The 22551-nt window shown below is 39.9% G+C and overlaps 1 protein-coding gene across 1 annotated transcript in view; it reads left to right on the top strand.

Moving 5' to 3' along the window:
• Positions 1-21521, top strand: part of man2a1 (mannosidase, alpha, class 2A, member 1) — a 246509-nt gene extending 224988 nt beyond the window's left edge. Inside the window, exons 21-22 of the mRNA XM_043710422.2 lie at positions 17426-17536; positions 17778-21521. Coding sequence (XP_043566357.2) covers positions 17426-17536; positions 17778-17930 — 264 coding nt within the window. The 3' untranslated portion in view covers positions 17931-21521. The remainder of the gene's footprint in view (positions 1-17425; positions 17537-17777) is intronic.
• Positions 21522-22551: the final 1030 nt, after the last annotated feature.

Below are 22551 nucleotides of genomic sequence, written 5' to 3'. Positions count from 1 at the left end.
TTATTCAGTTGTAACACCGTTACCTCTAAATCTATCTTCTCCCTCTCAAATTGCAGAGTAAATTCAATCATATTATGATCACCACCTCCTAAGGGTTCCTTTACCTTAAGCTCCCTTATCAAGTTTGCCTCATTGCATAACATGATTCCTGAAGAAGGGCTTATGCCCGAAACGTCGATTCTCCTGCTCCTTTGATGCTGCCTGACCTGCTGCGCTTTTCCAGCAACACATTTTTCAGCTCTGATCTCCAGCATCTGCAGTCCTCACTTTCTCCTCATTGCATAACAGTAAATCCAATGTTGCCTTATCCTTAGTGGGCTCCACCACAAACTGCTTCAAAAAGCCATCTCATAGACACTCCACAAATTCCTTTTGCAATCCACTACCAACCTGATTTTCCCAGTCCACCTGCATATTGAAATCCCCCATAATCACTGTAACTTTGCCTTTCCAGCTCTGGAAATATTTCAGAATTTCATCTCAAAAATGACACAAGATGTTTGAGTGAGGCAGGACATGATGTAAAATGTTTCATTTCAAAATTAGATGGAGTTATTTTATTTATATTATAAGAACATTTATGTATTTGCAATATTTACAAATTAGTACCATGTCTACAAGAGGTTTAGCTCATGGAGGCTATAATAAAAATAGTAATATCTACAGGTACATTTTAGATAAAACATATTTAACTTTTAATTCTCTGAGGATGTAGATTTTGATGGCCGCATAGACCATTTCAGAGGTCAGAATTATAAGTGAGCCACATTTTTATGTGGTTCTGGAATAACGTCAGCCAAACCATGTATAGATACTAGGTTTCCTTCCTGAAATAACATTCGTGAACAGATGAATTTGTATGACAAGTGATAATAGTTATAACCACTATTAACACTAACTTTATCTTACAGAATATAATAATTAAACTTGAATTCCACCAGCTGTAGTGGTGGGATCTGAATTTGTGTCCCAGAAGATTCATCTGGGCCTCCGGATCTTTAGTACATCCCTCGAGTTCTCATCTTCAGTTGAGTTGAAGCAATTTATTTTGATTGTGTGGGGAAAGATAGTGAGCCCATATTTGCAATAAGCATGTAGTTTTGAGCACCATACCTAAAAAGAGATAAAGAAATATCAAAGTGTTTAGGGCAGTATTGTGATGATGCTGCTCCTTTGACAAGGTTATGTTGTCCTTAGTTTTCTTTTCAGAGGGGTCATAAAGTAGAGGTTCTGATATGTCTGGAAAAATCTACTTGAGAAAGCTTTAAAGTTCTTTTAAAGACACTTTTACAATGAAAGGGGAGTAGCCAGTTCAGAGTTTTGGTTTGGTTTAGTTTCAGCTGGGGGTCAAGAGAGAAAGCAGCTGGGAAAAGAAACAGTTCGTGCTGATCCTTCCTCTCTCTGTCTCTATGCAATCCCTTTCTCTCTCTCTCTTTTTTTGCCAATGGATAGGTTATGGGATTTTTCAGGAATTTGGAACAGCTCTTTGTTACTTTGCATTTTTGTGATGGTTGAGTTTTCAAATAGTTATGTTACTCTAAATTTGGTTTCCTTTTGTTTGTGTAAACAAATTCTGTTTTGTTTAAAACTGAGGGGTTGGACCGGATACATCACTCTTGGAATATCCACTTTACACCTGCTTAAAACAACCCAAAAAGTTAGGGTTTGGGCTACCTTCTTGAAATGCTTTGAGTGGGTCTGACCTGGTCCAACAGATTAGGGACTCTGAGGGATTTGTTCTATAGTTATGATTTGGGATTAGGATTGTTGGACTCAAAGGCAGTGAGTGGTTGGTGTTAGTGTCTTTTGTTCTGGGTGTTGAATTCTGTTGGTTTAAACAGTGCTTGGCTCTTTCAGTCATGAAGAGTTTTATGGAGGTGGAAGAAGTGACTTTGGGGGCTTTATAAAAGGTGAACAAGAAAAGCTGGTAGAATTGGTAGTCAATCTGGAGTTGGAGCTGCGTCCTTCCGTGAGGAAAGGAGAGATAATTACAGCAATACTTCAGCATTTAAATTTACTGGAAACACTATCAGAATCTTTAGAGATGGCTAAAATTCAATTGAAAATGAAGCAGCTTGAGTTAGAGGCAAAATAAAATGAAACTGTTTCCTTATGATTAAAAGCAGAGGAAACAGAAAAAGAACGATAGGTCCTAGCAGAACAAAAAGAGAGAGAGAAAAGGAGAGAAAAGGCAGGGAAGACAAAGAGGGAGTTTGAACTTCATAAATTGGCACTCAGCCAGGAAAGTCAGCTTAAAAGAATGGAGATGAAGGCAGAAGGTAAGCTTGGTGAGAAGGAGAGTGAGGATGCAAACCCATGGTAGCTAATGGCCTAGTGGGGATCTGTTTAAATATATTTCAGCATTGCCCAAATTTGATGAGAAACATGTAGAAGCCTTTTCCATCTCATTTGAAAAGTTGGCTAAACAAATGAAGAGGCCTGTGCCAAGTGGGTTTTGTTGATCCAGATAAAACGTGTAGGTAGAGCGAGTGAGATATTTGCATCACTATCAGAGGAAGTATCTGGGGAGTGTGAGGAAATGAAGAAAGCCATTTTAAGTGCATATGAGCTTGTGCTGGAAGCCTACAGACAGCGTTTCAAGAATCTCAGGAAAGACCCTGGTAAAACCTACACTGACTTTGAAAGGATCAAACTAAGTAATTTTGATAGGTGGGTAAGGGCATTAAAAATAGAGTAAACCTATGATGTTCTTTGGGAAATTATTTTGGAGAAGTTCAAAAATTCATTTCCTGAGGTAGTGAGAACTCGTGGAAGAGCAGAGAGTTAAAATGGCAAGATTAGCATCTGAAATGGCTGATGATTTTGAATTGGTTTATAAATCAAAGTTTGACTTCCAACATCAATTTCAGTCCATGAGGGATAGAAATTGGGGAAAAGAGAAATCCTCACGTGGATAATTTACTGCAGGGTAAAAAGGAAACCCTTGAAGGAGAAAGAGAAGTTAAAAAGCTCCAGTGTTTTCAATGCAATAAAGTAGGCCATGTGAAATCATAGTGTTGGTGGCCTAGAAAAAGCAGTGGGATAACAGATGTAAGAAAAAAAAATAAGCCAATGAATTTTGTTGGAGTGGTAACGGAAAGCACAGTGGAGCCTAAAAAGCTGCACCAGAATGTACAATCTGGTCAGAGGTTGGTTAGGGAGGAAGTGCCAGATCTTCTTAGACCGTATACCTGCGCAGGCAAGGTTTACTCGCATAGACCAGGAGCAGCAGATAAAGAGGTTACAATATTAAGACATACAGGACTTCTGGGTAATCCAAGATGGAGGATGGGAAAACATTCTGACTGTAACAGGCTGCTCCATTTTTGAGGTACTTTAGGTGTTGGAGGAGATTTCCTCAAATTCCAGGAGCAGCAATTACTATTTAATATGCTGTTGCATTGTTTTGAAACTTTGGAGAAAAAAAGTCAAAACAACAGCAGTTTAAAAGGGAGAAGAACAGACAATATGCAGCACATGGTCTGTGCAGGAGAGAGAGAGAGAGAAAGAATCTGCGCAGTTACTGCCTTTGCTGTTTGAACTTATGTATCGCTGGACATCGGAGTGCATCTAGGAAAGCTTAACAAACAGCGAAATTTGCAACTGACCTTGGAGGTACCTGTTTAGAAGAGGTCACAGCATAGACACAGATAAATGAATAGTTTTTAATATTGTCTTGCTGAAAATCTACAGTAGTGAGCAGAGTGGGTTCTTTCTTGATTATATGTTTTATTCAGATGTGTCTCTTAAGTCATAAGTATTAAGTTATTCTGGAGTAGTGTTTTGTAGAGGAATAAGACAGTGCTATTTTCTGGGTCTGTCAATTGGAAGAAGCAAAGATGGCCTTTAGTAGAGTGATATGATCTTCTTGTCAGATGTGGGAGTTTATGGAGAGATTATGTGTTACTAAGGATTAGATCTGCAATAAGTGCCATTGTTTGTGAATCCTATCAGATCGAATGGATCGGTTGGAGCAGCAGTTAGAGGCAATGAGGAATTTACAAGAGCAAAGTGGTGTGATGGATGGCAGTTATAGGAAGGGAGAAAAGCGGCAGATACAGATAAATGAGTTAACTCCAGCAAAGATAAGAGGGGTAGGCAGGTAGCACAGGAGACTTCTGTGGCTATCCCCATTTCAAACAAGTATGCTGTTTTGGGAAATGTAGGGGGTGATGGACTCTGAGGGGAATGTGGCCATGAAGAGCCACTTTTCTGATATCAAGACAGGCTCTAATGTAATGAGGAGTACGTCGAGTTCCAAGCATTGATTGTGTTAGGGGACTCTCTAGTCAGAGGCACAGACAGAGGTTTCTGTGGCTGACAGTGAAATATCAGAATGGTATGTGGCCTCCCTGGTGCCAGGACCAAGGATATTCAGAGAGGTGCAGAATGTTCTCAGAGGGGAGAATGGCGAGCAGGAGATCATTGTACACATTGGAACCAACAACATAGGAAGGGAAAGGGATGAGATTCTGAAGGGAGAATATAGAAAGTTCGGCAGGAATTTAAAAAGGAGGTCCTCAAGGGTACTAATATCTGGATTACTCCTGCTGCTATGAGATAGTGAGGGTAGGAATAGGAGGATAGAGCGGATGAATGCGTGGCTGAGGAGCTGGTGTATGTGAGAAGGATTCACATTTTTGGATCATTGGAATCTCTTCTGGGGTAGAAGTGACCTGTACAAGAAGGACAGATTGCACCTGAATTGGAAGGGGACTAATATGCTGCCAGGGTGATTTACTAGAGCTGCTTGGGAGAATTTAAACAAGTAAAGTAGTGGTGGTGGGAGCGGTGGGGTTTGGGACCCACAGAGATAGTGAGAAAAGAGATCAATCTGAGACTGGTACACTTGAGAAAAGAAGCAAGTCAAACTGTCAGGTAGGTAGGGACAAAGTAGAGAACAAGGTAGGACTGATAAATTAAACTGCATTTATTTCAATGCAGGAGTCCTAACAGGGAAGGCACATGAACTCAGGACATGGTTAGGAACATGGGGCTGGGATATCATAGCAATTACAGAAACATGGCTCAGGGATGAGCAGGACTGACAGCTTAATGTTCCAGGAAGGATAGAAAGGGAGGCAAGTGAGGAGGGGGAGTGGTGTTTTTGATAGGGGATACCGTTACAGCTGTACTGAGGGAGGATATTTCTGGATCTACATCCAGGGAAGTTATTTGGATGGAACTGAGAAATAAGAAAGGGATGATCACCTTATTGGGATTGTGTTATAGACCCCCTAATAGCTAGAGAGAAATTGAGAAACAGATTTATAAGGAAATTTCAGTTATCTGTAAGAATAATAGGGTGGTTATGGTAGGGGATTTTAACCTTCCAACCATACACTGGGGCTTCCACAGTGTTAAGGGTTTAGATGGAGAGGAATTTGTTAACTGCGTACAAGATAATTTTCTGATTCAGTATGTGGATGTACCTACTAGAGAAGGTGTAAAACCTGACCTACTCCTAGGAAATAAGGCAGGGCAGGTGACTGAGGTATCAGTGGGGGAGAAATTTGGGGCTAGCAATCATAATTTTATTAGTTTTCAAATAGTGATGGGAAAGGATAGACCAGATCTAAAAGTTGAAATTCGAAATTTGAGGAAGACTAACTTTGATGATATTAGGCAAGAACTTTCAAAAGCTGACTGGGGTCAGACGTTCACAGGTAAAGGGACAGCTGGAAATGGGAAGCATTCAGAAATGAGTCAGTGAGAGTCCAGAGACAGTATATTTCTGTTAGGGTGAAAAGAAAAGCTGGTAGGTGTAGGGAATGCTGGATTTCTGGAGAAATTGAGGATTTCCTTAGAAGAGTATAAAGGCAGTAGGCAGTGTACTTTAAAAGGAAATCAGAAAGGCAAAATGATGACATGAGATAGCTTTGGCAAAAAGGGTTAAGGAGAATCCAAAGGGTTTTACAAATACATTAAGGACAAAGGGTAATTATGGAGAGAACAGAGTCCCTCAAACATCAGCAAGGCAACCTTTGTGTGGAGCTACAGGAGATGGGGGAGATACAATAAGAGTATTTTGTATCAATATTTACTGTGGAGAAGGACATGGAAGATATGGAAGGTGGGGGAATAGATGGTGGCATCTTGAGAAATGCCCATATTACAGGTGCTGGATTTCTTAAAATGCATAAAGGTGGATAATTACCCAGGACCTGATCAGGTGTACCCTCGAACTCTGGGAAGTGAGGGAAGTGATTGCTGGACCCCTCGCTGAGATATTTGTATCGCCAGTAGTCACAGGTGAGGTGCCAGAAGACTGGAGTTGGCTAACGTGATACCACTATTTAAGAAAGGTGGTAAGAACAAGCCAGAGAACTGTAGACCGGAGGGCCTGACGTCAGTGGTGGGCAAGTTGTGGAGGGAATCCTGAGGGATAGGATTTACTCGTATTTGGAAATGCAAGGATTGATTAGGGATAGTCACCTTGGCTTTATGCATGGGAAATCATGACTCACAAACTTGATTGAGTTTTTTGAAGAAGTAACAAAGAGGATTGATGAGGGCAGAGCGGTAGATGTGATCAATATAGACTTCATTTAGGCATTCGACAAGGTTAGATCTCATGGAATACAGGGCGAACTAGCCATTTGGATACAGAACTGGCTCAAAGGTAGAGGGTGATGGTGGAGGGTTGCTTTTTAGACTGGAGGCCTGTGACCAGTGGAGTGCTACAAGGATCGGTGCTGGGTCCACTATTTATCATTATATAAATTATTTGGATATGCACATAGGAGGTATAGTGGTAGGTTTGCAGATGACACTAAAATTAGAAGTGTAGTGGACAGTGAAGAAGGTCATCTCAGATTACAACGGGATCATGATCAGATGAGCCAATGGGCTGAGGAGTGGCAGATGGAGTTTCATTTAGATAAATGCGAGGTGTTGCATTTTGAGAAAGCAAATCTTAGCAGGTCTTATACACTTAATGGTAAGGTCCTGGGAGTGTTGCTGAACAAAGAGTCCTTGGAGTGCAGGTTCATAGCTCCTTGGAAGTAGAGTCACAGGTAGATAGGATAGTGAAGAAGGTGTTTGGTATGTTTTCCTTTATTGGTCAGAGTATTGAGTGTAGGGGTTGGGAGGTCATATTGCGGCTGTACAGGACATTGGTTAGGCCACAGTTGGAATATTGTGTGCAATTCTGGTCTCTTTCCTATCGGAAAGATGTTGTGAAACTTGAAAGGGTTCAGAAAAGATTTACAAGGATGTTGCCAGGTTTGGAGGATTTGAGCTATAGGGAGAAGTTGAATAGCTGGGGCTGTTTTCCCTCGAGCGTCAGAGGCTGAGGGGCATGGATAGGATAAATAGACCAAGTCTTTTCCCTGGATAAGGGAGTCCAGAACTAGAGGGCATAGGTTTAGGGTGAGAGGGGAAAGATATAAAAGAGACCTAAGGGGCAACTTTTTCATGCAGAGGGTGGTATGTGTATGGAATGAACTGCCAGAGGAAGTAGCGGAGGCTGGTACAATTGGAACATTTAAAAGGCATCTGGATTGGGTATATGAATAGGAATTTTTAGAACCGAAGAACAGCATGATTTAGATGGAAAAAAAAGGATTTGGAGGTATGTGGGCCGAGTGTTGGCAAGTGGACCCAGATTAGGTTGGAATGTCTGGTTGGCATGGACCAAAGGGGCTGTGTTCCCGTGCTGTACACCTCTGTGACTCTATGACAGGATCCTGGCATTCTTTGTTGAAAGATGAAGAGATATGTACCTCAGAAAGAGTGTTGCCAGAAAAAGTTTCATAACCAGAATTCACAGTGAGACAAGGTGTGCTCAATTGCGTAGAATGAGACTAGAGTGTCCAGTGAAGAGTGGAGAAATCATGGTAGGAGTACTGGATAAACAGTCAGCTCCAAGAATACAATTTGTCCTTGCTAACAATTTGAGTGGTTCACAGTGCTGATTACTGTAGTTGAAACCACCTTCTCCACACTGCCTCCCTCCCCACCCCCCCACCCCCAAAAAGCGCATTCAGCACATCTTCCTTAAACACTTCCCCAACTCCAAATAGACCCCACCACCATCTTCCCCTCCCCACCTGTCTCTGTCTTCTGGAAGGACCGGTCCCTTTGACAGTCCTTGGTTTGCTCCACTCTCCCCACCAACCCCCCTGAACCCCCAGGTACCTTCCACTGCAACCAGAAAAGATGCAAAACCTGCCGGTACATCACCCCCCTCACCTCCATCCAGGGCCCCAAACAGTCCTTCCAGGTGGGACAGAGGTTCATCTGCCTCTCTTCCAACCTAGTTTACTGCATCAGGAGCTCTTGATGTGGTCTTTTCTACATCGGGGAAACCAATTGTAAACTTTGGAAACGGTTCACCAAGCATTTCAACCAGCCCACAGGGGCCGACTGGACCTGCCAATCACCGCCAATTTTAATTACCCTTCCCAATCCCTTTCTGACATGAACTTCGTTAGCCTCCTAACCGCAAATTGGAGGAACAAAACCTCATATTCCACCTGCAGCATACAGCCCGGAGGACTCAACATTGAGTTCTCCAATTTCAAATAACCTACTTTCCCAACCCTGATTCCCTTCCCAACCCCTCTCCCCTTCCCTTCCATTCCTCCCAGCGACATACAGGATTAAATTCCTCCCCATTGACCAACCTTCTGCCTCTTCATCTAGCCCCAGTTCACCACCCTTCCTCTGCCATCCCCTTTATCTGCAGCTCCCCCTAGAACCACCCCAGTCCTGAAGATGGGTTACACCTGAAACGTTGACTTCTATACCACCTGATGCTGCCTGGTTTGCTGCGTTCTTCTGCCAGTCTACTTTTGTTGAAAAGCCAGTGGAAACTCAGGCAACAGAGGTATTGCAAGAAGCATGTCCTGGAATTTTTCCTGGCAATGTGATAATAAGGTTACAAAGTCACCAGTTGAAACAGGAGAGATCAAAGAGTACTGATAAGAAAGTTGAAGTGGATTTAGCAGATGGTTGAGACGAAACAGGAGCAAATGACTGACAAAGTAGAAATCTTTAGCTCAGAAATATTAACAGTTACAGCAGAAAAATGAAAACCTGAAGCAATTGTATCAAAAAGCATACACAGAATCCGAATGTATCTCTGAGAGCCACAATCTTACACATGATCCTTAATGAGGAAATGGAGACCATCATATGTTCAGGCAGTAGAGAAATGGGCAGAAGTTCATCAAGTCGTGTTGCCGGTGGGTTATAGAAAGGTAATGTTGCGGGTAGCACATGAACTACCAGTAGGAGATCATTTAGCAGGTAAGAAAAACGCAGGCCTGGACTGCACAAGGATGTAGTTGAATTTTACCAGACATGTCATACATGTCAAGTAATTGGAAAACCGTAGGCAATAATAAAACCTGCACATTTAATACCTATTCCTGCATTTGAGGTAGTTTTTACAAGAGTCTTAATTGATTATGTAGGACCCCTACCTAAAACAAAAAGTGGGTATCAGTACTTTTATTAATAATAATGGATGTGTCCACTAGATTTCCAGAGGCCATTCCATTATGCAGTATCACAGCTAAAAGGATTGTGAAAGATCTACTCAAGCTTTTCACTGTATACAGACTACCCTCAGATATACAATCAGATCAAGGGTCAAACTTTACATCAAAATTATTCAAGGAAGTTATTGACAACTTGTGAATAAAACAATTCAATCCACTGCACACCATCCAGAATGGCAGGGAGCACTGGAATGGTGGCATAAGACGTTAAAGACCATGCTAAGGGCTTATAGTCAAGACTTCCAGATGATTGGGATAAAGGAATTCCACTTGTACTACTTGTCATCAGAGATGCATCAAATGAATCATCCAAATTCAGTCCATTTGAATTAGTTTTCGGACATGAAGTGAGAACACCACTGAGGATGTTAGGCTTTCAGGGAGCTAGGTTGGAAGCTCAGAGTTAGAACGAACAGAGTTGTTGTCTCTGGTTTGTTACCCGTGCCACGTGATAGAGAGTCGAGGAATAGGGAGAGAGAACAGTTAAATGCGTGGCTACAGGGATGGTGCAGGAGGGAGGGATTCCGGTATTTGGATAACTGGGGTTCTTTCTGGGGAAGGTGGGACCTCTATAAACAGGATGGTCTACACCTGAACCTGAGGGGCACCAGTATCCTTGGTGGGAGATTTGCTAGTGCTCTTGGGGGGGGGGGGGGGAGGTTAAACTAACTCTGCAGGGGCATGGGAACCTAGACTATAGCTTTAGGGTGCAGGACCTGGAGTGTAGGGAGGTGAGGAACATGGCATCAATCTCAAAGGAGGGTGCCTGTAAACAGGAAAGTGGCTTGAAGTGTGTATACTTCAATGCAAGAAGTATACGAAATAAGGTAGGTAAACTTGCAGCGTGGGTTGATACCTGGGACTTCTATTACAGAGACATGGGTAGAACAGGGACAGGATTAGCTGTTGCAGGTTCCAGGGTTTAAATGTTTTAGTAGGGTCAGAGGTGGGGGGTAAAAGAGGGGGAGGTGTGGCATTGCTTGTCAAAGATAGTATTACAGCGGTGGAAAGGACGATGGATGAAGACTCGCCATCTGAGGTAGTTTGGGCTGAGGTTAGGAATAGGAAAGGTGAGGTCACCCTGTTAGGAGTTTTTTACAGGCCTCCTAATAGTCCTAGAAACGTAGAAGAAAGGATTGCGAGGATGATTCAAGAGAAGAGTGAAAGTAATAGGGTGGTTGTTATGGGGGACTTTAACTTTCCTGATATTGATTGGGAAAGCTATAGCTCTAGTTCGTTAGATGGGTCGGTGTTTGTCCAATGTGTGCAGGAGGGTTTCCTGACACAATATGTAGATAGGCCAACAAGAGGTGAGGCCACACTGGATTTGGTTCTGGGTAACGAACCAGGCCAGGTGTTAGAATTAGAGGTAGGTGAGCACTTTGGGGACAGTGACCACAATTCGGTGACTTTTACTCTAGTGATGGAGAGGGATAAGTGTGCACTGCAGGGCAAGAGTTATAGCTGGGGGCAGGGAAATTATGATGCGGTGAGGCATGACTTAGGATGCGTGGCTTGGAAAAGTAGGCTTCAAGGCAAGGGTGTAATTGATATGTGGAGCTTGTTCAAGGAGCAACTATTGAGTGTCCTTGATAAGTATGTACCTGTCAGGCAGGGAGGAAAGGGTCGCGTGAGGGAGTCGTGGTTTAATAAGGAATTGGAATCCCTTGTTAAATGGAAGAGGGCGGCCTATGTAAAAATGAGGTGTGAAGGTTCAATTGGGGCGATTGAGAGTTATAAGGTAGCCAGGAAGGACCTGAAGAGAGAGCTAAGAGCAGCAAGGAGGGGACATGAAAGGTCCTTAGTTGGTAGGATTAGGGAAAACCCTAAGGCTTTCTATAGGTATGTCAGGAATAAAAGAATGACTAGGGTAGGAATAGGTCCAGTCAAGGATAGTAGTGGGAAGTTGCGTGTGGAGGCTGAAGAGATTGGGGAGACACTGAATGAATACTTTTCATCAGTATTCACTCAGGAACAGGACATTGTTGCCGATGTGAATACTGAGTCACAATTAAGTAGAATGAATGGCTTTAAGGTGTGTGGGGAAGAGGTGTTGGAAATTCTGGAAAGGGTGAAAATAGATAAGTCTCCTGGGCCTGATGGCATTTATCCTAGGATTCTCTGGGAAGCAAGGGAGGAGAGTGCAAAGCCATTGGCCTTGATTTTTATGTCCTCGTTGTCTACAGGAGTAGTGCCAGAAGACTGGAGGCTAGCAAATGTGGTTCCCTTGTTCAAGAAGGGGAGTAGGGATAACCCTAGTAACTATAGGCCGGTGAGTCTCACTTCTGTTGTGGGCAAAGTCTTAGAGAGAATTGTAAGGGATAGGATTTATGAACATCTGAATAGGAACAATGTGATCAAGGATAGTCAGCATGGTTTTGTGAAGGGCAGGTCGTGCCTCACGAACCTTATTGAATTCTTTGAGAAGGTGACTAAGGAGGTGGACGAGGGGAAAGTGGTAGATGTGGTGTATATGGATTTTAGTAAGGCATTTGATAAGGTTCCCCATGGTAGGCTACTCCAAAAATACAGAGGTATGGCATTGAGGGTGAGTTGGAGTTTTGGATTAGGAATTGGCTGGCTGGAAGAAGACAGAGGATAGTAGTTGATGGTAAAGGTTCATCTCGGAGTGCCGTTACTAGCGGTGTTCCGCAAGGATCTGTTTTGGGACCATTGCTGTTTGTCATTTTTATAAATGACCTGGAGGAGGGGCTAGAAAGTTGGGTGAGCAAGTTTGCGGATGATACGAAAGTCGGAGGAGTTGTTGACAGTGAGGAAGGATGTGGCAGGTTACAGCGGGATATAGATAAGCTGCAGAACTGGGCAAATGGAGTTCAATGTAGCTAAGTGTGAGGTGATTCACTTTGGTAAGAGTAACAAAAAGATGGGGTACTGGGCTAATGGTTGGATACTTGGTAGTGTGGATGAGCAGAGGGATCTTGGTGTCCATGTACACAGATCTTTGAAAGTTGCCACCCAGGTAAATAGTGCGGTGAAGAAGGCATATGGTGTACTAGCTTTTATTGGTAGAGGAATTGAGTTTCGGAGTCCTGAGGTCATGTTGCAGTTGTATAAGACTCTGGTGCGGCCGCATCTGGAGTATTGTGTGCAGTTTTGGTCGCCATACTATAGGAAGGATATGGAGGCACTGGAACGGGTGCAGAGGAGGTTTACCAGGATGTTGCCTGGTATGGTAGGAAGATCGTATGAGGAAAGGCTGAGGCACTTGGGGTTGTTTTCATTGGAGAAAAGAAGGTTTAGGGGTGACTTGATAGAGGTGTACAAGATGATTAGGGGTTTAGATAGGGTTGACCGTGAGAACCTTTTTCCACATATGGAGTCAGCTATTACGAGGGGGCATAGCTTTAAATTAAGGGGTGGTAGGTATAGGACAGATGTTAGGGGTAGGTTCTTTACTCAGCGAGTCGTGAGTTCATGGAATGCCCTGCCAGTAGCAGTGGTGTACTCTCCCTCTTTATGGGCATTTAAGCTGGCATTGGATAGGCATATGGAGGATAGTGGGCTAGTGTAGGTTAGGTGGGCTTGGAACAGCGCAACATCGAGGGCCAAAGGGCCTGTACTGCGCTGTATTCTTCTATGTTCTATAAAATTGATTGAGGAGAAATTGATAAGTCAGAATTCAGAGACCACGTATTTGGACCATGTATCAAATTTTACGAAATGATTAAATAGAATGGGGGAATTGGCTAGACAGTATTTGAAAGTATCGCAGCATGCAATGAAACAGGAAGCAGACAAGAAATCAAAAACTTGCAATTTTTGCTGTCGGAGATAAGGTGTTTGTGTTACTTCCAGTGGTAGGTAAACCTTTAAAAGCAAGGTTTAATGGACCCCATCAAGTGAGAAGAAGATTGAGTGAGGTGAACTATTTGATATGGACTCCAGGCAGAAAGAAATTTTAGAGTATGTCATGTGAATATGCTGAAAAGGTATTTTGACAGGGAAGGAAAGCATAAGGAGACTGTTATTTGTTACAACAGAGTGAAGAACTAAGTGCAGAGGAATCTGAATTGGACATTCCTCAAACTAAATCATACAATGATTGGGATAAATTATTGAGTTACGTTCCAAAGGAAAATCACAATGACCTGAAAGAGTTATTCCAAAGACGTGGAGAGATATGTGGAAATAAGCTGGGAAGTACTAACCTAATTATGCGTGATGTAGATATAGGAAATGCTGTTCAGATTAAGCAACATCCTTATCGGCATAACCTTCAAGTTGGTACAGGTTCAAAAGGAGATTGTATGTGTACTCCAAGACAACATAATAGAAATGAGTTACAGTCACTGGAGCTCACCCATAGTAATAGTGCCAAAACCAGGTGGTGCCCAAACGTTTTGTGTGGACTATTGCAAAATCAGTGCAGTTACAAAGACTGATGCATATCCACATTTGGAAGACTGTGTTCAGAAGGTGGGTCAAGCAACTTGTATTTCTAAGTTGGATTGCTTAGAGGATAACTGGCAAGTACCTTCCTCCAAAAGAGGGAAGACAGTTTCTGTTTTCATAACGCCAAATGGACGATCAATTTAAAGTCATACCATTTAGTATAAAAAATGCGCCAGACACTTTTCAGAGACTAGCCACTAGGGTAATTTCTGGATTACTCAATTGTGCAGTTCATATTGATGACCTAGTGATTTTTAATCACATGTGGAAGGAGCATTTGCAACATTTATCAGAACTGTTCCATTGACTCCAGAAGGCAGGCTTGGTGATAAACCTGGCTAAAAGTGAATTTGCCAAAGTCCAAGTCACCTTCCTGGGCCACATTATTGGACATGGTCAAATGGCCCCATGGAAATCAAAAACAAAGATAACTAGGGAGTTTCCCATACCATCTACAAAAAGAGCAGTACAACGATTCTTGGAATTGAGTGGGTTTTATTGGAAATTTGTACCAAGTGTTTGCAGTATGGCTGCTCCACTTACTGAATTACTATAGAAAGGCAAGAAGTTTCAATGGACAGGAGCGGACTGTCAGAGGCATTTGGCAGCCTGAAAGCTATGTTAACCTTTGCCCCTGTATTAGCCAAACCTAATTACACAAAGCCATTCAAGGTGGCTGTTGAATAGTGATTTCCTGTGCTCTTACAGGAAGACGATGAGAAAATAGAAAGACCTATCGGATATTTCTCCAGGAACTTGAACATTTATCAGCAGAAATATTCAACATTTGAGATGGAGACTTTGAGCTTGGTGTTGGCGTTACAATATTTCAACATTTATGTTACCTGTAATGTATCTGAGACAATCATATACACTGATCATAACCCATTGAAGTTTGTGGAGAAATGTAAGGACAAGACTTCCAGACTGTTTAGATGGAACTCCTTGTTACAGCTATTCAATTTGAAAATTGTGCATGTGGCAAGATGAGAAAATATGATTGCCAACATATTGTTGAGACTTGAATGAGAAACAGAGGCGTTTGGTAGCGGGCGTAAAACTGACTGAAACAATGTAGTAGTGCATGTTTATAGTCAATGTAAGGTATATGGATGTTGTAGGCCCTTAACTGGATGTCTAAATTTTACTGTCCAGTTACAGTTTTAAAAGGGGTGAGGTGTGACGATGCTGCTGCTTTGACAAGATTATGTTGTCCTTGTTTTTTTTTCAGAGGGATCGTAAAGGCTGTCTGGAAATTTCTACTTGAGAAAGCTTTTAAGTATTTTTTTAAAAGACACTTGTGCAGTGAAAGGGGAGTAGCCAGTTCTCCCGGTTCAAGGTTTTTGTTTGGTTTAGCTTCAGGTGGGATGCTAAAGAAACAGCAGCTCGGAAGAGAAACAGTTCCATTTTGATCCCCCCTCTCTCTCTGTCTGCAATCTCTGTCCTATGAACTGGTGTTTGAACTTACCTTTTTACCAACGGATAGGTTATGGGATTTTTGCAAGTATTGGAACAGCTCTTTAAGTTGTGTTTTAGAGTCCATTGGGTTTTCAAATAGTGATGTTATTCTAAATTTGGTTTTCTTTTGTTTGCGTATAAATAAGTTTTGTTTTGTTTAAAATTTAGTAGTTGGACCAGGTGCACCACTCTTGGAATATCCACTTTACACCTGCTTGTAACAACTAGAAAGGTTAGGGTCTGGGCTTCCTTCTTGAAATGTTTTGAGGGGGTCTGGCCTGGTCTTAGCATATATGATTCCAGGACATTGACCTCTTGGTTAAAAGAATTTACTCACTCTCTGAAGAAAAAAATATTTTGTATTGGCGAAGTGATTCAAGGATGAGAACGGATGAGAAATGAGAACTTGAACTGTAACAAGTTTAAAACTGCAGACCAGGCCCAACAGGAGATAACCTTTTGCACAGTTAATGGTTATACCAAATGGGCTCTGAGCTTTAAGAAAAAGTTGCCATTGATAAATAACTTTTTTTGAAAAAAATTATTGAATTTTTATTGGGTAAAAAAAAACTATAAGAAATAGGAGCATATGTAGGCCCTTAACTAGATTTCTAAATTTTACCGTCCAGGTATTAGTTAATCAACCCATTAAATCTTACTTCTCGAGTTATGAAATTATTCAACATGATGTCTCTTAAGTGATAATGGTTGTTTTAATCACTGTAATCAAGACCTGACACATGATAATGTGTGAGCAATAGTATCAAAGTGCAACAACATCACCATTATGTTTTGTGTAGAGACTTGACGTCCACGTGACTGCTTGACTACTCTTTGGCCATGGGCCAGGTACCCATTCTCTCAGTCAGCGTGACATACTACTTTTATTATTTCTGTACTTGGGAAATCCCTCTCAAGCTTGTATTCTATCTGGAAGGTATATCAGAAAGTATGCTGAAACTTTAGTTTGTGTGAATTTGTGGATGCCTGAAAGGTTATGGTGTGATATCTAAAGACTACTATTGAAAAATGGAAATTTGATTGTTGCATCTGTCTATTTCAGTTTAAGATTGTGAACCCAGAATCGTGTTTAAAATAAGATGAATTGCATTGTTTGGATATATTTTCACTAACATTTACTTATACAATTGGCATTAAAGAGTTTGTTTAGTGAAAAATAGGCTGATTCCTGAAGTTTAATTTACCAGGATAAAGTTATAGATGTTGTTAAAGCTCAATTAACTCCAATATTACCATGGTCATGCCTTAATACAGCGGCCATGGACAGACAGGCTGGAGTAGGCAGCTCATTTCTGCTTTCCATGGCAGATAGGAAGGGCAGTTGTATTTGCGAAGAGCACCATCGGAGCATATCCCTCAGCGTCCACTAGAGTAGATAGTAACTCCATTTCTTTACTTATGTACTTTAAAACTAACTTCCCTCATATCTATCATTAAGTGAGCAAATCCTCCCCACCCAAAGCCCCATGATTTATCTGGATCCAGGTTTCAATCTGGTGTCCATTATGGTCCTTAATTTAGTTCACTTGAGCTCAACATGAAGTTCTGGCACTGACTGCACTCTACTAATTTAGTCTGCCTGTGCCGTTTGGTGGCTGTGGTGCAGAGTGTCTTATCACCAAATTCTTCTGGGAGAGCTATCCATCAGTCTCCATAATTTTCTGCTCTGAATTTCTAAGATTGGAATTCATAAGCTAAATTGATTTTTCAAGTATGTGGAGGAGTGATTTTTCCTGAATATATGTATTCAAAATAAACCACTGCTCTTTGATGATGAAATATGTTTAATCAGTAATATCTCTATGATCTCAATCTTTATTCCCCAAGTTTAGAAAGTAAACTATTTGTATGTAAAAGTTCAATTAACATACATAAATAAATCAGGAATACTGTAAATACAGAAAAAGTGAAACGTTGTGATCTATTTACGTAGCATTTTTACAATATATAAAATATTCTAATCACTGTCACACAAAAAAAATGTAAATATAAATGGGATCCATTAAAAAGATGATGTATCATTGCAGGTTGATGGGATTCCATCAGATGAAGCGGCCTTGATCATCCACAGAAAGGGTTTTGATTGTCGATTTTTAAATAAAAATACTGGGCTATTTTGTTCTACTACTCAAGGCAAGGTAATGTTAAAACAGTTACGTTTCTATATTAGAAAGGTTAAATGTTATTATTCAGATTTCCATTATTTAAGAAATTTTAAAAATATTATTCCTCCACAGATTGAAGAAATAGAAATGCACCAATTGAAAATATTTGTGTTGCATGTCACATCCTTGTTCCTGCGGCAATTTTGATGAAAATCTGTAATAATGTTTATCTTGGGTTCTATTCAATTTATTGAATTTAATTTTTCTTTTGCAGATTCGTGTGCACAGTCTCTTCAGAGACTTAAGAATTCAACACCTAATACCATCAACCTTGACTTTAATGCACAAAACACAAAATGACAATACTACCAGAGATATAGAACTGAATCCAATGGAGATAAGTACATTCAGAATTAAGTTAAGATGACCCTGTAACCTACTGAGATTGTCTAATGAGCTGTTTGAAGATCTTATTGTACATGTTGTTGAATTACAATAACTGCAAGAACATGAAAAGAAATTTTTATGCCGAAGGTGGAAAACTATTTTCATTTAATTTTGTGAAAAATTTGTAAAGTTCTAAAAGCGTAAAAATATTTCAGGCAACAATAAAAATGAAATGGGAACAAACTGCTTATAATGTAATTCCAGGTATAATTTATCTTCCAAAAAAGCCATAATTTAATGTATTTTAAGTTAGGCAATGTCTAAAGGACATTCTCACATGTGAGATGTTGGATTTGTTCAGAAAGTGAAAGCTCATAAGCACAAAATCTGAAATTCTGGATTTATGAGATCATGAATAAAAGCCAAGTTAATGCCTGAAATGATAAGAAAGTTTGGAATTTACACTGGAATGTTTTTGAATATGAGACTCAGACTTTTTTGATCTGTTCGGAATTCTGTCTTTTATATTTGGATGGGGTAAGTGCAATGCTTCAGCAGTCATTTGTAATGATAAACCAACTACAACCTGTACATGAACAACCAACGAGAATATTTGTTTGTTAGTACAAGACATATTTTCTGCGGGCCACATTATCCGAAAAGATGATCTGTACAAAAGTTGTCACTTGAGATCTGTGCCTTACAACGATATTACAGATTATATCTGTTGTACTGTTCTCTTTTCCAATATTTTATAAACCAGTCTCCAAGTGGGATGTTTTGTACCTTAAAATTTGGGTTTCATCAGAAGAAAAGTTGAAAGTACGTACAGATGTGGAAGGTCATTCAACTCTTGTTACATCAGCTTCCTATAAATCTTTTGAAGCCCTTTTATCATGAGCATTTAACTATCTCCTCTCCTGGTTCAACCAACCTAACTACAAATCCATTTACTGCTTTTGTTGCTGAAATCAGTCTAAATTTTTGTTTTACCGATTTGACCTTAAAATCCTTCCTCTGTTATTTTATACTTCACATTCTTCTACAAGTTATCTTTTCAGTCCATTTTGAAGACAGAAGAATTCTAGTTTATCCAGTCATCCCCATTACGATCCGATAATGCTAGGGATGTATCATCTCTGCATTACCAATAAACTTGAATATTTAACTTGTATCTCAGTAATCAAAATACTAAAAAAGAAATCACATTATCTAATTTGGCTGAGTGCATATACAAATCATTTTAAATAAGCTATGAATCATTATCTGATGAAGGGCTTATGCCCGCAAAATCGATTCTCCTGCTCCTCGGATGCTACCTGACCTGCTGTGCTCTCCCAGCAACACACCCTCGACTATGAATCATTATCTATATGATATATCTTCTCATCTTTTACTTTCCATTTCCAGTGACCATTTGAATGTATTAATGTGAAATAATAAGGTTGAAAAGAGAAAGTGCTATTGATTCATCATATTCTCAGTAAAGCCAAAGCAAGTGCATGTATTAGAAAATTTTGCATGAAATTGTACTGAGTGGCCCTTTTGAGTTTTATTACTTGCATGATCTTGCCTAATGCAATACCATAAGAATTTTTTATATTCATGTTACTTATCTAACGATCCTCTAACATCGCCAAGCAATGATTGTACATGGTCTTTTCTCCTCCAAATGGAGCAGTTGTACATTTGCATTTGTATCTCGCTGAAACTACCTGTACCAACACTTGCTAATGTTAGAGCTAGTAATTATGTTCTCCACCAAAATAATAATAAAAGATGGCTAGTTTGTATAATGTTGTGTAATAAAAAATTCCAGTTCCCCCCCCCACAGTGTGTTTTAAAGCTCGACTCCATCCTGTCCCCCTTAGTTCAGGCACTTCCCACCTACATCAGTGACACCAACCACGCCCTTCATATCTTGAACAATTCCAGTTCCCTGGCCCACAGCACCTTTTAGAATTCAACTAACCTCCTTCCCCATCCCCTGACTCCCTTATCAGCCCCTTCCCCTCCCTGCCAGTGCTCCCCGCCACCAATCAGATTCATTCTTCCCATTGACCAACCAGGTTGTACCCTCTATCTGTCTTCACTTATCCCCACTTCACCACCTTGCCCCCGCTTCCCCTTTTATCTGTAGCTCCCACCACACCCATTCCCATTAATGAAGAAGAGTTACACCAGAAACATTGACTTCTGATGCTGCCTGGTTTGCTGTATTTTTCCAGCCTCATGCATGTCTACTTTGGATTCCAGCATCTGCAGTTTTTTGTCTCTAACCAAGTTGATGTAATTGACCATTTTGCTTGAAGAAGTAGTGTGGAAAAAGAAAGAAAATTGATCATTTTAATGTGGCTTAATCTTTGTGTTATTCATGTGAAATTGAATATTCTGAATGTTATTTTTCTTTGCCTTCCTTTTGCATGTGTATTTCATTTACTCTGTTGTGTTTTTTGATGCATTGTTTTGATTTGTGAGTTCTATATAATTTTAGAATTGTGAATGAAATTTATCACTCACAGTCATAGCATTTTTTCTTTTATAATAGATATTGATATCACCTTGTAAAAATAGTCAATGATAATTTTCAAAATATTGTTTCATAATTTTGATTAACACAATCTACTAAGCAGTGGTTTATGAACAATCAGCCTAGCAGTCACATTGTATATTGGTTAAACTAAATTTTGAACTCAGTGAAAACAGATCTCAACATAACTTTAAACAATTTTTAATACAGCCGCGTTCTATAGATTTAGGATAATACTGCATTTAAAAAAAATTTGTCAAGAAAATTTCAGCTCTCAGTTATTTTAAACTGTTAAAATACAGTTGAATTATTAAATATCCATATTTAATTCAATAAAACAATATTGTAAATAAACAGCAAACTTCAAAGTCTCATATGGCTATGAGGATTTCAGTGCATGCTAGTGAAAGGACTAAATTGATTTAAAGTAATTTCTTTCAATGAATAAATTTAGTTATTTTTTATACTAAATACACCAAAAGCTCTGACCTGAGGGTGCAAATTAAAAATTAAATTTAGATTGAAGTGCTGTTTAAGCACATTAATATTGTGTTGAGTACTTATAAATTATACCAAATTGTGTTGAGCACTTATAAATTAAATCAAATATTTTTAATTTAGAATGAATGATTTATTATATATAGTTCTGGAAAGTAGTTTATTTGCCATTTTTTTAATTGATCAAGTCTGGTTGGATGAATAGGTTCACCTAACTGAAATGCTGTGTAGTTTGGAATCCCTAAATTGTTTCATTAAAATCAACAGTGATTGTTACGTTTGTTTTATAATACACAGTCTAGTAGGAGTATTTTCTGCTATGAATAGCAATCAAAATTTGAGTTTTCAAAAGGTACATGATCAACTTGTGACAATGAACATATTTTATTCAAAAAGGTTGTGTAGTCATAGAGAGGACAGTGTAATTTTAATACATCCTTTGCTGATTTACATTGCTACGTCTTAAAAATCTTGTCAGTTTAAAATTTACATTTCAGTTATTTCATGTTATACATTTTTGTGATAAGGCAAATATTATTATTCAACTTTTTGAACTTTTCGTAGGAAAGTGTTCTATCAAATAAAATGAAATTCTGTCTTGTATGTGTTTGTCTTTTAATACAAGATTTAGTGTTAATGTACATTGCCTCTTACTATTGCAAATTGATTCAAAGTACTTCACCCCTTGCAATGACTGCCAGGCAGAAAGAAAATGAGTCTGTCTAATATTGCCACACGAAACCATAATTCTGTTGCTATGCATTCAAAGTGTTATTGTTGATCATTTGTTGTTTGATGATTTGACTGTAAATGATAACACTTAACTGCAACGGATAGATTCAGCTATTTTGTATCTTGAATGGACAATCTTATGATTTTAAAGAAATAAACTTACAAGGTCCTTTGAAGGCTATTTTGTGGTGGTAGCTAGGAGTGCATTTACATTACAACTGTTGCGTTTTTAGTTTTGTATCAACACTAAATCAACATACTGAATCTTCTTTGGGGCTAGTAGTTCGACACTATTTCACCTTGAATCACATCCACCGTCTTAAAGAAACAGAATGAGAAGCAAAGAGGGAGTGTGAAAAGAGGCTGGTAACCAACATAAAAAGAATTCTATCAACAGACAAATAGCAAAAGAGTCGCAAGAGGTTTGGGGTTAACTAGGAGCTAAAGAAGGGGTTACGTGTGGAACAGGGAGTGTGCATGAGGTGGTAAATGAGTACTTTATATCCTAGCGAGTTTTGAGAAGATTTGTAGCTCAGGTTGAGGTTCTGGATGTAGGTTTGCTCGCTGAGCTGGAAGGTTATATTTCCAGATGTTTCATCACTCTACTAGGTAACACCTTCAGTGGGCCTCAGGCGAAGCACTGCTGATGATTCCTGCTTTCTATTTATATGTTTGGGTTTCTTTGCGTTGGTGATGTCATTTCCTGTGGTGAAGTCACTTCCTGTTCTTTTTCTCAGGGTGTGGTTGATGGGGTCTAACTTGACGTGTTTGCTGACAGAGTTCAGGTTGGAATGCCATGCTTCTAGGAATTCTCATGCTTGTCTTTGTTTGGCTTGTCCTAGGATGGTGTGTTGTCCCAGTCGAAGTGGTGTTCTTCCTCATCCTTATGTAATGGACATCT

This window comes from Chiloscyllium plagiosum, unplaced genomic scaffold (genome assembly GCF_037043375.1).
Source record: "Chiloscyllium plagiosum isolate Xiang-an unplaced genomic scaffold, Cpla_swu_hap1 HiC_scaffold_2, whole genome shotgun sequence".
Classification (NCBI taxonomy): Eukaryota; Metazoa; Chordata; class Chondrichthyes; order Orectolobiformes; family Hemiscylliidae; genus Chiloscyllium; species Chiloscyllium plagiosum.
Note: the sequence above shows the minus strand (reverse complement) of the source record. Positions and strands in the feature narration are given on the sequence as shown.